Consider the following 16,055-nt stretch of genomic DNA (forward strand, 5'->3'; position numbering starts at 1 on the left):
CTTAAAGAGGGCCCACTGATTCTCTTCACCCTAGAACACTACAGGGAGCCCCCTGAAACACTGCAAATGTTTGAAAGCTGAGTGTACAAGTCAAAGTACAAATGTATATGTTGTTATGTTGTTATTGGGAATATTCTTCACAGAAGATTAAAACATTAAAAATTTTAAAATCCAATTATTGTCATTATATACATCCTGCCTCATTCAGATCCACAAAAACCAGCAAGCTTAAGAACCTTCATAGACACTCAGATACCCAAGAGAGAGACTGCTGGAAAAGTCTCCCTCCTAAGTACTTATAGCTCCATTTCATTCATCACTATCTAAATATCTTCCTTCCTATGGGCTCCCACTTCTGCATCCCTCTTCTGCAGGGATCCGTGGCAATCTCCAGTCTACATCTTCAGCCTAGGAAAGCCCAGAGTCCTCAAAAATGGGCTAACATAATTGAGAGTAGGAGCTCTCTATACCTCTGCTTCTGGAAAGTAAGTTAGTCTCAGTCATCCACCCCAAGCATACGCATGTTACCAACTACCCAAATGAAGCTTCATTGCTGGTTTGCCGGCAAGTCTTACATTTGCCCTACCCTACATGTACATGAGAGAATTGAGAAAAGAGTCAGAAAAAAAGAGACATCCACCCTGGGTCACAGATCTATGTACTTAAGCAATCTCCAGCTCCCTAGTTCTTGAGGGATTCTAAGCCCTCTGTAAGCTGGGATGGAAGAAGATGATACCACATTCCTATCTGCTCCGGAGACTCTTTCCAGTGGCTCAAATTCTTTTAACATTTTTCAATAAAACCTTGAAGTTTGTCAGTTCCTCCAGTTAAACGAACAAAAAGGCAGCAACCTCTTCAGAACCTCTTGAATGCCATATTCTAATATGCCTTTCTTGATAGCTCCCAACATCCTGTGTTTTCAATTTCCTTATCTTTATCAAACTTGTAATGAAGCCAAAAATTCAGATTTTTTCCTAAAACACTCATTTCTATCCAACTAAGAGTTTCTCTTCAAATTTGGCTGTCCCCTGCAAATTCCATTCCTATCCACTTTCATTGGGTTCAACAGCTCATTCCATTCTCATCCTCTTCCACTGTGTTCACTAGAGCCACTCCCTCTTTCTAAAACTAAAATCACTCAATGACAGAATGATGTAAAAGAAGACTGGGTTTTGAATTAACAAACGTGAGTGCAATTGTCATTTCTCGGATTTACTGTATCCAAATAATTTTCTCTCTTTGAGTTTCAGGTTCTCCACCTGAACAACCACTTGATCAGGATGTTAAGCAAGGATTCAAGTACTAGAGGATATTTTGTTTAGTCTCTAGGATTTCTTAACATTCTGAAATTCTATGCACCTCTGATTTTGTCTATAGGAAAATGGGAAATATTTAGCTGCTGTTCTTGAAAACTATAGTACAAGATCATAAGAAAAGCAGAAGAGAAGTAAAAAGAAATCAAGAAAATATTATTAAAATGTCGTAGAAGGAAAATAAAAGAATCCAGAAAATAAGAAAAAGCTTCAGCAAACTAGGCAGGGTACTCACTTAAAGAGAAAACCTAACTGGGTAGGCAGTAAGTAGACAAATGAATTAGAAATATCCTTTTAATATATGCTAAATATACTTAACATAACATGGACTATATTTAGACATTCGCCAAGCACAGTAAGATAATATTTTTCTGGCATTGGCTTGGTCTTGCTTATGAAAAATTTAGGGTCCTGTGGCCACAGATAACTGATAACTGCCTTTAAAACTTTGATGGTTAAAACAAAAAGTAATATGGTTACCACTGCCATTTCCAAAATATTTGGACAAACTTTTCGAGTAGCCAGACTTCTAAGGAACACTCTAAAGAGAGGCAATGCATAACAAAATGTGACTTTCTGAATTAATCTGGTTTAAATCAGTACCATGATCCCATTGCTGCATAGATCTCTATCCATTTATGCTTAGGGGCAAAAGAAGTGATTTGAGAGCCAGGCAGGATGATGGTCCAATCTTGGGTTGGCTACCTGTTCACTGTGGAATCATGAGCCAATATTTCAACCTCTTTAAAGCAGAGTTGCCTAATTAGTAAAAACGCAATAATAGGACAAATAGTTTCTCAGCTGTGTGAAGATGACATGACATGATAAATGTTAAGCTTGTAATATGGTGTCTAGCACAGAGTAGAACACTAAACAGATACTAGTTTCTCTTCTCTCTATTCACTTCATTAAACATATCAATTTAAAAAATCTGTAAAATCATACCTGACAAAACACTCTTTAATAGGAGGACGCACTGTTAAACAAAAAGTAAAATGCATTTTAAATCAATGATAGAAAACTATAGGATATTAAAAACATAAAAGAGCACAGTGGCTTGTTCCTACAATCTTAGCTACTCAGGAGGATGAGGCAGAAGTATTACTTGAGAAGTCCAGGAGTTTGAGACCAGCCTGGACAACACGGCAAGATTCTATCCTTATCCAGAAGGCCTGGCACGGTGGCTCACACCTGTAATCAATCAGTTGGGAGGCCTAAGTGGGTTGATTGCTTGAAATCAAGAGTTTGAGATCAGCCTGGACAACATCGTGAAACTCCATATCTACTAAAAATACAAAAATTAGCCAGATGTGGTGCTGCGCACCTGTAATCCCAGCTACTTGGGAGGCTGAGGCAGGAGAATCACTTGAACCCAGGAGGTGGAAGTTGCAGTGAGCCAAGATTGTGCCACTGCACCACACCCTGGGCTGCAGACTAGTAAGACTGGATCTCACAAAAAAAAAAAAAGACAAATAAATGAAGAATAAGTAAATAATACAATAGGCAGACTTCAAATAGCTTACCATCTGCTGTAGATTCTACAGAAATAATCCTTCTCTTTCGGATGTATGGTTTTGAAATAATCTAGAAGAAAAACACAATAGGTTTAAGAATAACATGGAGCAATTTAAATAATGATAATAGCCACCATTACTACATGATCTAACAGAAAAAAAATATAGACGTTGAAGACACTCTCATCTAGATTCAAACCACAAGTCTGCCATTTACTTATCTACGTATTCACATGGGATGATGATTATGATTGCTGATACACATATATTCTCAAAATGTTACTCCTTTCAACCCCAGTTGATTATTATACAAATACTATGATATCCATTAGTTTCTTTTATTAACCACAACGAACTGGGACAAAAATTTACTCATATGTAATTTAGAGTATTACTGAACAAAACTAATAATAAAAAGTCAATTAATCACTTTATTTTTCAAAATATTTATGCATGATATATATGTATATTTGTGTGAATTACTTTCTGTGGGAAAAAATGTGAGAATGTAGCTTTTAGTAGTACTATATTTAAATGGGCTAGCATCGGAAACAGTATAAGTTGCTTCTATTCTGTGTGTCAAAAGCTAAAAACAAATTATTGTATAACTTCAGCTCCTTCCAAAGAAGACAGAACAAAGCAACCATCCACCTTATGGAGCAATGATTCATGAATGAAGGCCACACATAGCTACTAAATAGAAAGCTGTAACTAAGTATCCTGACAACAGAAACAGAGGTGAAATGAGAGAATAGACACTAAAGACATGCGGTCTGCAAGGAAAAAGTTTAGACTGAGGTAAATCATTTTTAAACAAAGGGGAAGGAGGGAGAAACAAACAAAAAGAGAGACATGACCAGTCAATCAAAAATGAGCTGAAAACAAAAGCTTGCATTCATAATATATGCCTAATAACACTGGTTAGCATTTACTCGACAATTTGTTTTGTGTAAATACTTATGTAATAAAGACTTTAATTTATTTATTATAAAATAACACATCCCAAGAGTTAACCATGATCATTCACCTGAAAGCTGAAACATTCTTACTACAGACAGAGAGAGAGAGACAGAGACACAGAGAGAGAGAGAAAAAAAAAAAACAATAAAATTCCAGCAACTTACAACCGGGAGAAAGAATTTTTATTCAGAATTCAAAAGAGTAATGTATGTCCTGAAAAATATGTATTTAGTAGAACATGGTTGGGCCTTTAAAAATTTAAGAAAATTTAATCTAAAATCCTAATCCAAGCTTCCAGTTGGAAGATATTAGAAAACATGCTGTATCTACCTTTCCTATTTCCTTTCCATCTTTTCTAAACTTTATTTTCTTCTATATGACATATTTTCTCAACATAACTCACCTCAACTTATACATTCTCAACATTAGAAGAAAAGATAAATTCAAAACATTCAAGATGTTTAATAGATTTAATTATTAGATATCTTAGGCATATTATGTTACCTGTAACTTTCCATTGTAAAAAAAGCCTATTTGCCTGTCTGTTGATTCACATTAAACACTAATAAAATATTTCTTACATGCAACACATTATTCTGGGTACTCCAGGATACATACAAATAGGTTTTCTAGCTTGCAGTGGCTCATAGTAATGCAGGAGTTTTACAATTATTTTTCAATAACTTAACACAAAAGCCTCTGATATTTAAAATTTAGAATGTGATACAAAGACCCTGAGTAGACATTTTTTTTAATTACAGTGCACAAACCTTGTGAAATTAAAGTCTGACCTTAGGAAAATGAAGACTCTCTGCTTATCAAACAGGTTGTTATTTTAAACAAAATGCATATTCTTCAATTAGATAAAGAGTTTAAAGTATACTCTTAATAAAAAGGACCTGGAAAACACAGTGTAAACCCTCTCTAATACAGATTTGACAACAGAATTTAAATTTCTAATCTTCAACAACTTTTTAAAATTAGAGATAAGCTCTTGCTATATTGCCAAGCTTGGTCTTAAACTCCTGGGCTCAAGAAATTCTCCTGGCTTGATCTCTTGAATAGGTGGGACTACAGGCACATGATACCAAGGCTAGTTAAATTTCCGCAATTTGTAATACTATTTTAGTCTAATTATAGAACCAAGAATAAAAATAAAGAAGTAGCTCTCTGCAAAAATACTGTATGATGTTAAAATAGGTGTACAAGAAATAAAAAGAAACTATATGCTATGTGTAACAGGGTGATTCCATGATTCCCATAATAAGTCATCTGATGTAACAAAGATTCATTTAAACACAGGTATTATTAGTCATACTCATATGATATATAACTCAAAGTAAAAACACTTACTCAAATAAGCCTAGACCAAAACTTGCATCTCCTCTATTGTGGGAAAGTATTCCCACACAACATTTTTCTGTCACTGTGCATTTTCCATCAATTTTTTTTCACGTCACACCTCTCAAAGTATTTATCAACTATTTCTTATTTGCCAAAGTAAAAAAAATTAAAATTAACCCCTCCCATCTCTTTAAAATGGTTATCTCTAATAAAAGTTTTAATACTAACATAAAACAATCATAGGTAGACAACTGCTAAGTTTTAGAAGAAAATAATATAAAAAATGAGATTCACAGTGAGAAAATTAATTTCACAAGAGAGTACTCTACCTCAGATTCCAAATCAAACTCATCATCCTCTGTCACAGGCTGTGCAACAGTATCCGGTCTGTAGAGCCTCCTACAGAGCAAAAAGATACAACAAAAATGAACACGTTCATTTCTTAAAAGAAAATAAAAATCGTCAGTCTATACATGCATGCCCCCTCCAAAAAAAAATGGTAAAACAAAGTCTGAGGAAACTCAGTTCTCTGAATATTAAATAATATTTCTTGGTATAATTTAGATATGGCTTCCGTTTTAGAAAACATTTCAGTTACCTATTTCTGCCTCCACCTCTCCCAACCTATGAAATATCCAATGCAGACTCACCCTTAAACCCATAACAAATAGTGACAGGCATTATAACGGCATAGCCAGACAATAAATTGTCCTTATAAATTATCTGCCCTTAAGGCTAAACTGAAAATCCAGTTGATATCTGACACAACTTTTGTTACTGAACTGCAGTAAAACTGATAACCTAAAACAAGGTAGAAAAGGCACTGTCTCTTCTCCATTATCTATTCCTGATTCAAAGACTAATCTCTGTCACTGGAAAATGGGAGTCTTGGATCTTCAGCATGTAAGCTACTTAAAGAGGGCCCACTGATTCTCTTCACCCTAGAACACTACAGGGAGCCCCCTGAAACACTGCAAATGTTTGAAAGCTGAGTGTACAAAAGTCAAAGTACAAATGTATATGTTGTTATGTTGTTATTGGGAATACTCTTCACAGAAGATTAAAACATTAAAAATTTTAAAATCCAATTATTGTCATTATATACATCCTGCCTCATTCAGATCCACAAAAACCAGCAAGCTTAAGAACCTTCATAGACACTCAGATACCCAAGAGAGAGACTGCTGGAAAAGTCTCCCTCCTAAGTACTTATAGCTCCATTTCATTCATCACTATCTAAATATCTTCCTTCCTATGGGCTCCCACTTCTGCATCCCTCTTCTGCAGGGATCCGTGGCAATCTCCAGTCTACATCTTCAGCCTAGGAAAGCCCAGAGTCCTCAAAAATGGGCTAACATAATTGAGAGTAGGAGCTCTCTATTCCTCTGCTTCTGGAAAGTAAGTTAGTCTCAGTCATCCACCCCAAGCATACGCATGTTACCAACTACCCAAATGAAGCTTCATTGCTGGTTTGTCAGCCAATCCTACATTTCCCCTACCCTACATGTACATGAGAGAATTGAGAAAAGAGTCAGAAAAAAAGAGACATCCACCCTGGGTCACAGATCTACGTACTTAAGCAATCTGCAGCTCCCTAGTTCTTGAGAGATTCTAAGCCCTCTGTAAGGTGGGATGGAAGAAGATGATACCACATTCCTATCTGCTCCGGAGACTCTTTCCAGTGGCTCAAATTCTTTTAACATTTTTCAATAAAACCTTGAAATTTGTCAGTTCCTCCAGTTAAACGAACAAAAAGGCAGCAACCTCCTCAACACTCCTTGAACGCGGTATTCTAATATGCCTTTCTTGATAGCTCCCAACAACCTGTGTTTTCAATTCCCTTATCTTTATCAAACTTGCATTAAACCAAAAATCCAGATTTTTTCCTAAAACCCTCATTTCTGTCCAACTAAGAGTTTGCATCTCTTCAAATTTGGCTGTCCCCTGCAAATTCCATTCTTATCCACTTTCATTGGGTTAAACAGCTCATTCCATTCTCATCCTCTTCCACTGTGTTCACTAGAGCCACTCCCTCTTTCTAAAACTAAAATCACTCAATGACAGAATGATGTAAAAGAAGACTGGGTTTTGTACTAAGAAACCTGAGCACAATTCTCATTTCTCTGATTTATTGTATCCGAATAATTTTCTCTCTTTGAGTTTCAGGTTCTCCACCTGAACAACCACTTGATCAGGATGTTAAGCAAGGATTCAAGTACTAGAGGATATTTTGTTTAGTCTCTAGGATTTCTTAACATTCTGAAATTCTATGCACCTCTGATTTTGTCTATAGGAAAATGGGAAATATTTAGCTGCCATTCTTGAAAACTATAGTAGAAGATCATAAGGAAAGCAGAAGAGAAGTAAAAAGAAATCAAGAAAATATTATTAAAATGTCATAGAAGGAAAATAAAAGAATCCAGAAAATAAGAAAAAGCTTCAGCAAACTAGGCAGGGTACTCACTAAAAGAGAAAACCTAACTGGGTAGGCAGTAAGTAGACAAATGAATTAGAAATATCCTTTTAATATATGCTAAATATAGTTAACATAACACGGACTATATTTAGATATTCACCAAGCACAGTAAGATAATATTTTTCTAGGACTGGCCTCGTCTTGCATATGAAAAACTTAGGGTCCTGTGGCCACAGGTAACTGATATCTGCCTTTAAAATTTTGATGGTTAAAAAAATGTAATATGGTTACCACTGCCATTTCCAAAATATTTGGGCAAACTTTTGGAGTAGCCAGACTTCTAAGGAACACTCTAAAGAGAGTCAACGCATAACAAAATGTGACTTTCTGAATTGATCTGAGTTAAACCAGTACCGTGATCACATTGCTGCATAGGTCTGTATCCATTTATGCTGAGGGGTAAATGAAGTGATTTGAGAGCCAGGCAGGATGATGGTCAAATCATGGGTTGGCTACCTGTTAACTGTGGAACCATGAGCCAATATTTCAACCTCTTTAAAGCAGAGTTGCTTAATTAGTAAAAATGCAATAATAGCACAAATAGTTTGTAAAGCTGTGTGGAGATGACATGACATGATCAATATTAAGCATGTAATATGGTGTCTAGCACAGAGTAGAACACTAAACAGATATTAGTTTCTATTCTTTCTATTCACTAAGTTAACTATCACTTTAAAAAATCTGTGAAATCATACCTGTTTAAACACTGTTCAGCAGCAGGGAGCACTATTAAACAAAAAGTAAAACGCATTTTAAATCAACAATAGGAACCTATAAAATATTAAAAACAAAAGAGCACAGTGACTTGTTCCTATAATCTCAGCTACTCAAAAGGCTGAGGCAGAAGTATCACTTGAGAAGCCCAGGCATTTCAGACCAGCTTGGGCAACACAGAAACACTCTATCTTTATTTTTAAAAAATTTTAAAAATTACAAGAAGATCATGTAGGCAGGGCCCGGTGGGTCACGCCTGTAATCCCAGCACTTTGTGAGGCTGAGGTGGGTGGATCACTTGAGGTCAGGAGTTCGAGACCAACCTGGCCAACATGGTGAAAGCTGGTCTCTAGTAAAAATACAAAAATTACGAGGTTGGTGGTGCACACCTGTAAACTCAGCTACTCAGGAGACTGAGACGGGAGAATCACTTGAACTCAGAAAGTGAAAGTTGAAGTGAGCCAGGATCACCCTTGTCTTTCATACAAGACATCAGAAGGATTTAAACCATTATACCACAAATATTCATCATGCTCTTTGACTTGCCTGACAATTGAGCAGGTACACAATGACCATTACACTTTAGATGAACGTACACTTCAAAGCTCCTCAGTGGAAGTGTGCCAAACTGGTCACCTTGCATATATGTTTGGTGAATCCTATTCTATGGTATTCATTATTCTTCATACCCATGTGGTATAATAATGAGCCTATACTTTTGTATATTCTGGATTAACCTTCAGAAAGTTTTGTCAGTCACACATGGGAACAAGGTATAATATACAAACCTAATCAAAATGTGTAAAAAATTAACAAATTTGATATACTTACACAAAATAAAGTCACTAAAAGCATTAGATATGAATAAGGTTGTGCATTTGGAAATCACTCCAATATTCATTAAAAATAAATATTTTAGGAGTCAATTAAAGAATTTAACACTATTTTTGTTTCCAAAATAGTCTGTTTGAAAGATCATGTTATTCTCTAAAGTATTTTCACTAAATTGCTATTTTATCCAAAAGTTAGCTCTCTGAACGACAAAGCCAATGTATGCATATTTACATTTATCTCATTTGACTAACTGATAATGGCAAAACATATATCTCTGATGCCCAATAATAACAAAGAGGGGTAACAGGTGACTGGTTTATCACAATTCTAGCACTCTATCCTGCTTCCAGTAGTTCCTGGAGCAGCCAAAATCAAATCTTCCTTTATGCAAACATTCTAAACGCATCTGAAGTGAGTTCCCTCAGGTTTCCTCAGCAGAAACCCTAAAATTCAATAAATAACTTCTTTTCCCTTCTTCCTGCCTCACAATCCCTCTTCCCTGAGGAAAATAATTACTACATCAGTGGTCTCGTTACTTCTCGTTCTATAGTGTTTATGGATTATTACGATCACTTCTTCCCTCTGGTTTTAGCAACGTGATCTGGTGCCTACAATTTCTAGTACTTCATCTTGTTCTCCTTCCCCTCTTGATGGAAACGTGCTGTAGAATTAAAGCAAAATTATGCTGTCCCCTCAGCCTGTTATGCCTTGAACTGCTCTCCAATGGTTCTTCTTCCCAATTTCAATGTAGGGAAGTCTATAATCTTACTACTCAGATCATGGCCAAAAATCAGCAGAATCATCATCTTTTGAGAACTTGCTACAAATGCAGACTCTCAGGCCCGCTGAATCAGAATGTGCAGCTTCAATGAGCCGCCTGCTGATTTACAAAATGACAATGGCACTTTAGTTGAATGCACACTTCCCAAGTGCTCTGTGGAAGTGTCCCGAATTGCTCAGCTTAAATATATGTTTGGTGAATCCTAGTATATAATATTCGTTATTTCTCACACCTCTGTGGTGTCATAATGTGCCTACATTTCTTGTATCCTCTAGTTTAGCCTTCAGAAAGTTTCTTCATCCACTCATGGCAAGAAGTTATAATATATAAACCTCATCAAAAAAGTATAATAAACCACCAAATTTCACACACTTATACAAAATAAAGTTACTAAAAACATTAGATATGAATAAGCTTTTCCATTTGGAAATTGCTCTGATATTCATTGAAAATAACCACTTTAGGAGACAATTAATGAATTCCACATTATTTTTGTTTCTAAAATAGTCTGGTTTGAAGGATCATGTTATTCTCTAAAGTATTTTCATTAAAATGCTATTTTATCCAAAAGTTAGTTCCTTGAAAAACAAAACCAATGTATGCATATTCATGATTATCCTATTCGAATAGCTAATACCAGCAAAACATATATCTCTGATGCCCAATAGTAACAAAGAGGGGTAATGAGTCACTGTGGGTCCTCACGATTCTAGCACTCTATCCTGCTTCCAGTAGTTCCTGGAGCAGCCAAAATCTAATCTTTTATGCAAATATTCCAAATGCATCTGAAGTGAGTCCCATCAGGTTTCTGCAGCAGAAACCCCAAAATTACATAAATAACATCTTCTTTTCCCTCCTTCTTGCCTCAATCCCTCTTCCTTGAGTAAAATAATTACCACATCAGAGGTCTCCTTAGTTCTCTTTCTACATTGTTTATGGGTTATTCCAATCACTTCTTCCATGTGGTTTTTACAATATGTTCTGATGCCTATAATTTTTATTACTTAATCTCTTTCTCCTTCCCTTTATGATGGAAACATGCTGTAGAATTAAAGCAAGAATATGCTGTCCCTTAGCCTGTTATATCTTGCACTGCTCTCCAATCGTTCTTGCCAATTTCACTGTGAGGAAGAATATAATCTTACTACTCAGATCATGGCCAAGGACCGGTAGCGTCAGCGTCACCCGAGAACTTATTACAAATGCAGAATCTCAGGGCTGCTGAATCAGAATGTGCAGATTCAATGAGCCCCCTGCGATTTATTCAGGGAAGAGAAGTTATCTTCTATCCTGAGTGAGCATGACATTAAATGTGTTTTGCAAAATTACCTGTCCCAGATTTTTCTCCATCCTTTATTTCTGTGGCTATATTTGAAACAGAATCTTCCTCGTCACTTGTAGCCTGAATGGGATTTCAAACAAAATAATCAATATATAAAGTATATTTCACAGACTATATAGTTAATAGTTCAAAACAGAAATGAATGTGTAATTACCTTCAAGGCTGGTTGTTCCTGAGAAGACACTGAAAAGCAAAAGGGATACATAATCAATCATATGTAAATATGATAAAATTATCCATACATTCATGCACTGTTACCATCAAGCTGTATCCTCCTGCCCATATTAGTTTAGGTTTTTATGTTTTATACTTTGTGTCTTGGGACTGGAACATGACAGAAATACACTGAAGAGAACACCAATACAGGCTTCATGAAATATACACTTACAATTTCAAAAGTGATATGATTTGTCATATGTCTAAAACTAAAATGAAACAGTGTCAGTACCAATGTGGCTATGCGGAGGGCTAAAAACAAATGTGGTCTAAAAACAGAGGAGCAACTCATGCACCTGGGAATCAATGTCAAAGCAGGTGACACATGCTCTCACATGTCTTTAGTGCAAGAGATGAGAAGGAAATACACCATTATGCTACAACCATTCATCATGCTCTTTAACTTGCCTGATAACTGAGAAGGTACACAATTACAATGACACTTCAGCTGAATGTGCACTTCACATCTCCTCAGTGGAAGTGTCCTAAATTGATCAGCTTGGATATATGTTTGGTGAATCCTAGTAGACAGTATTCATTATTTCTCGGACCCAAGTGGTGTAATAACTGCCCAAGTTTCTTGTGTTCTCTAGTTTAGCCTTCTGAAAGTTTTTTCATCCACTCACGGCCATAAGGTATAATATATAAACCTCAATAAAAAGTATCATCATTTATCAATATTGACGGACTTCTACAAAATAAAACTGCTACAAGCATTAGACATTAATAAGCTTTCACATTTGGAAATGACTCCAATATTCATTGAAAATAACCATTTTATGAATCAATTAATGAATTCAACATTATTTTTGTTTCTAAAATAGTCTGTTTGAAGGATCATGTTATTCTCTAAAGTATTTTCATTAAATTGCTATTTTATCCAAAAGTTAGCTCTCTGAACGACAAAGCCAATGTATGCATATTTACATTTATCTCATCTGACTAACTGATAACAGCAAAACATATATCTCTGATGCCCAATAATAACAAAGAGGGGTAACAGGTGACTGTGGTTTATCACAATTCTAGCACTGTATCCTGCTTCCAGTAGTTCCTGGAGCAGCCAAAATCAAATCTTCCTTTATGCAAACATTCTAAACACATCTGAAGTGAGTTCCCTCAGGTTTCCTCAGCAGAAACCCTGAAATTCAATAAATAACTTCTTTTCCCTTCTTCCTGCCTCACAATCCCTCTTCCCTGAGGAAAATAATTACTACATCAGTGGTCTCGTTACTTCTCGTTCTATAGTGTTTATGGCTTATTACGATCACTTCTTCCCTCTGGTTTTAGCAATGTGATCTGGTGCCTACAATTTCTAGTACTTCATCTTGTTCTCCTTCCCCTCTTGATGGAAACGTGCTGTAGAATTAAAGCAAAATTATGCTGTCCCCTCAGCCTGTTATGTCTTGAACTGCTCTCCAATGGTTCTTCTTCCCAATTTCAATGTAGGGAAGTCTATAATCTTACTACTCGGATCATGGCCAAAAATCAGCAGAATCACCATCACTCCAGAACTTATTAAAAATGCAGAATCGCAGGCCCGCTGAATCAGAATGCACAGCTTCAATGAGCCCCCTGCTGATTTATTCGGGGAAGGGAAGTTCTCCTCTATCTTGAATGTACATGATATTAAATGTGTATTGCAAAATTACCTGTCCCAGATTTTTGTTCATCTTTTATTTCTGTGGCTATGTTTGAAACAGAATCTTTCTTGTCACTTGTATCCTGAATGGGATTTCAAACAAAATAATCAATACATACAGTATATTTCATAGACTATACAGTTAATAATTCAAAATATGAATGAGACTGTAATACCTTCAAGGCCAGTTGTTTCTGAGAAGACACTGAAAACCAAAAGGGATACATAATCACTCATATGTAAATATGATAAAGTTATCCATACATTCATGCAGTGTTAGCATCAAGCTGTATCCTCCTGCCTGAATTAGCGTAGGCTTTGCTGTTTTCTACTTTGTGTATTGGGACCGGAACATGACAGAATTACACTGTAGTAAACAGAAGTATAGTCTTCACGAAACAAACACGTCCAATTTCATACGTGATATTATTCTTCATATGTCTATTACTACAATAAAACTGTGTCTATATCAATGTGGATATGTCAAGTGATGAGGACAAACGTGATCTAAAATCAGAGCAGCAACTCATACACCTGGGAATCAATGTCGAAGCAGGTGATTAATGCTCCTGCATGTCTTTCATGTAAGACATCAGAAGGATTTTTACCATTATACTACAAATATTTATCATGCTCTTAAACTTGCCTGACAATTGAGCAGGTACACAATGACAATGGCACTTTAGTTGAATGTACACTTCCCAAGTACCCTGCGGAAGTGTCCCAAATTGATCAGCTTAAATATATGTTTGGTGAATCCTAGTATATAATATTCTTTATTTCTCACACCCCCGTGGTGTCATAATGTGCCTACATTTCTTGTATCCTCTAGTTTAGCCTTCAGAAAGTTTCTTCATCCACTCATGGCAAGAAGGTATAATATATAAACCTCAACAAAAAGTATAATAAACCATCAAATTTTGCATACTTGTACAAAATAAAGTTACTAAAAACATTAGATATGAATAAGCTTTTCCATTTGGAAATTGCTCTGATATTCACTGAAAATAACCACTTTAGGAGACAATTAATGAATTCAACATTATTTTTGTTTCTAAAATAGTCTGGTTTGAAGGATCATGTTATTCTCTAAAGTATTTTCATTAAATTGCTATTTTATCCCAAAGTTAGTTCCTTGGAAAACAAAGCCAATGTATGCATATTCATGATTATCCTATTCGAATAGCTAATACCAACAAAACATATATCTCTGATGCCCAATAGTAACAAAGAGGGGTAATGAGTCACTGTGGGTCCTCACGATTCTAGCACTCTATCCTGCTTCCAGTAGTTCCTGGAGCAGCCAAAATCTAATCTTTTATGCAAATATTCCAAATGCATCTGAAGTGAGTCCCATCAGGTTTCTGCAGCAGAAACCCCAAAATTACATAAATAACATCTTCTTTTCCCTCCTTCTTGCCTCAATCCCTCTTCCTTGAGTAAAATAATTACCACATCAGATGTCTCCTTAGTTCTCTTTCTACATTGTTTATGTGTTATTCCAATCACTTCTTCCATGTGGTTTTAACAATATGATCTGATGCCTATAATTTTTATTACTTAATCTCTTTCTCCTTCCCTTTATGATGGAAACATGCTGTAGAATTAAAGCAAGAATATGCTGTCCCTTAGCCTGTTATATCTTGCACTGCTGTCCAATCGTTCTTGCCAATTTCACTGTGGGGAAGAATATAATCTTACTACTCAGATCATGGCCAAGGACCGGTAGCGTCAGCGTCACCCGAGAACTTATTACAAATGCAGAATCTCAGGGCTGCTGAATCAGAATGTGCAGATTCAATGAGCCCCCTGCGATTTATTCAGGGAAGAGAAGTTATCTTCTATCCTGAGTGAGCATGACATTAAATGTGTATTGCAAAATTACCTGTCCCAGATTTTTCTCCATCCTTTATTTCTGTGGCTATATTTGAAACAGAATCTTCCTCGCCACTTGTAGCCTGAATGGGATTTCAAACAAAATAATCAATACATAAGGTATATTTCACAGACTATATAGTTAATAGTTCAAAACAGAAATGAATGTGTAATTACCTTCAAGGCTGGTTGTTCCTGAGAAGACACTGAAAAGCAAAAGGGATACATAATCAATCATATGTAAATATGATAAAATTATCCATACATTCATGCACTGTTACCATCAAGCTGTATCCTCCTGCCCATATTAGTTTAGGTTTTTATGTTTTATACTTTGTGTCTTGGGACTGGAACATGACAGAAATACACTGAAGAGAACACCAATACAGGCTTCATGAAATATACACTTACAATTTCAAAAGTGATATGATTTGTCATATGTCTAAAACTAAAATGAAACAGTGTCAGTACCAATGTGGCTATGCGGAGGGCTAAAAACAAATGTGGTCTAAAAACAGAGGAGCAACTCATGCACCTGGGAATCAATGTCAAAGCAGGTGACACATGCTCTCACATGTCTTTAGTGCAAGAGATGAGAAGGAAATACACCATTATACTACAACCATTCATCATGCTCTTTAACTTGCCTGATAACTGAGAAGGTACACAATTACAATGACACTTCAGCTGAATGCGCACTTCACATCTCCTCAGTGGAAGTGTCCTAAATTGATCAGCTTGGATATATGTTTGGTGAATCCTAGTAGACAGTATTCATTATTTCTCGGACCCAAGTGGTGTAATAACTGCCCAAGTTTCTTGTGTTCTCTAGTTTAGCCTTCTGAAAGTTTTTTCATCCACTCACGGCCATAAGGTATAATATATAAACCTCAATAAAAAGTATCATCATTTATCAATATTGACATACTTCTACAAAATAAAACTGCTACAAGCATTAGATATTAATAAGCTTTCACATTTGGAAATGACTCCAATATTCATTGAAAATAACCATTTTATGAATCAGTTAATGAATTCAACATT

General features: G+C 35.8%; 1 protein-coding gene across 1 annotated transcript in view; it reads right to left on the minus strand.

Annotated features, from left to right (window-relative positions):
• The window catches only part of LOC129030780 (ankyrin repeat domain-containing protein 36C-like), a 175,447-nt gene that overhangs the window by 129,979 nt on the left and 29,413 nt on the right, over nucleotides 1–16,055 (minus strand). The window contains exons 7-16 of the mRNA XM_063649066.1: nucleotides 15,189–15,217; nucleotides 15,022–15,094; nucleotides 13,313–13,341; nucleotides 13,147–13,219; nucleotides 11,433–11,461; nucleotides 11,266–11,338; nucleotides 8,303–8,333; nucleotides 5,461–5,530; nucleotides 2,837–2,897; nucleotides 2,259–2,289 (exon numbers count right to left, since the gene is read on the minus strand). Of these exons, the coding sequence (XP_063505136.1) occupies nucleotides 2,259–2,289; nucleotides 2,837–2,897; nucleotides 5,461–5,530; nucleotides 8,303–8,333; nucleotides 11,266–11,338; nucleotides 11,433–11,461; nucleotides 13,147–13,219; nucleotides 13,313–13,341; nucleotides 15,022–15,094; nucleotides 15,189–15,217 (499 nt within the window). The remainder of the gene's footprint in view (nucleotides 1–2,258; nucleotides 2,290–2,836; nucleotides 2,898–5,460; nucleotides 5,531–8,302; nucleotides 8,334–11,265; nucleotides 11,339–11,432; nucleotides 11,462–13,146; nucleotides 13,220–13,312; nucleotides 13,342–15,021; nucleotides 15,095–15,188; nucleotides 15,218–16,055) is intronic.

This window comes from Pongo pygmaeus, chromosome 12, assembly GCF_028885625.2.
Source record: "Pongo pygmaeus isolate AG05252 chromosome 12, NHGRI_mPonPyg2-v2.0_pri, whole genome shotgun sequence".
NCBI lineage: Eukaryota > Metazoa > Chordata > Mammalia > Primates > Hominidae > Pongo > Pongo pygmaeus.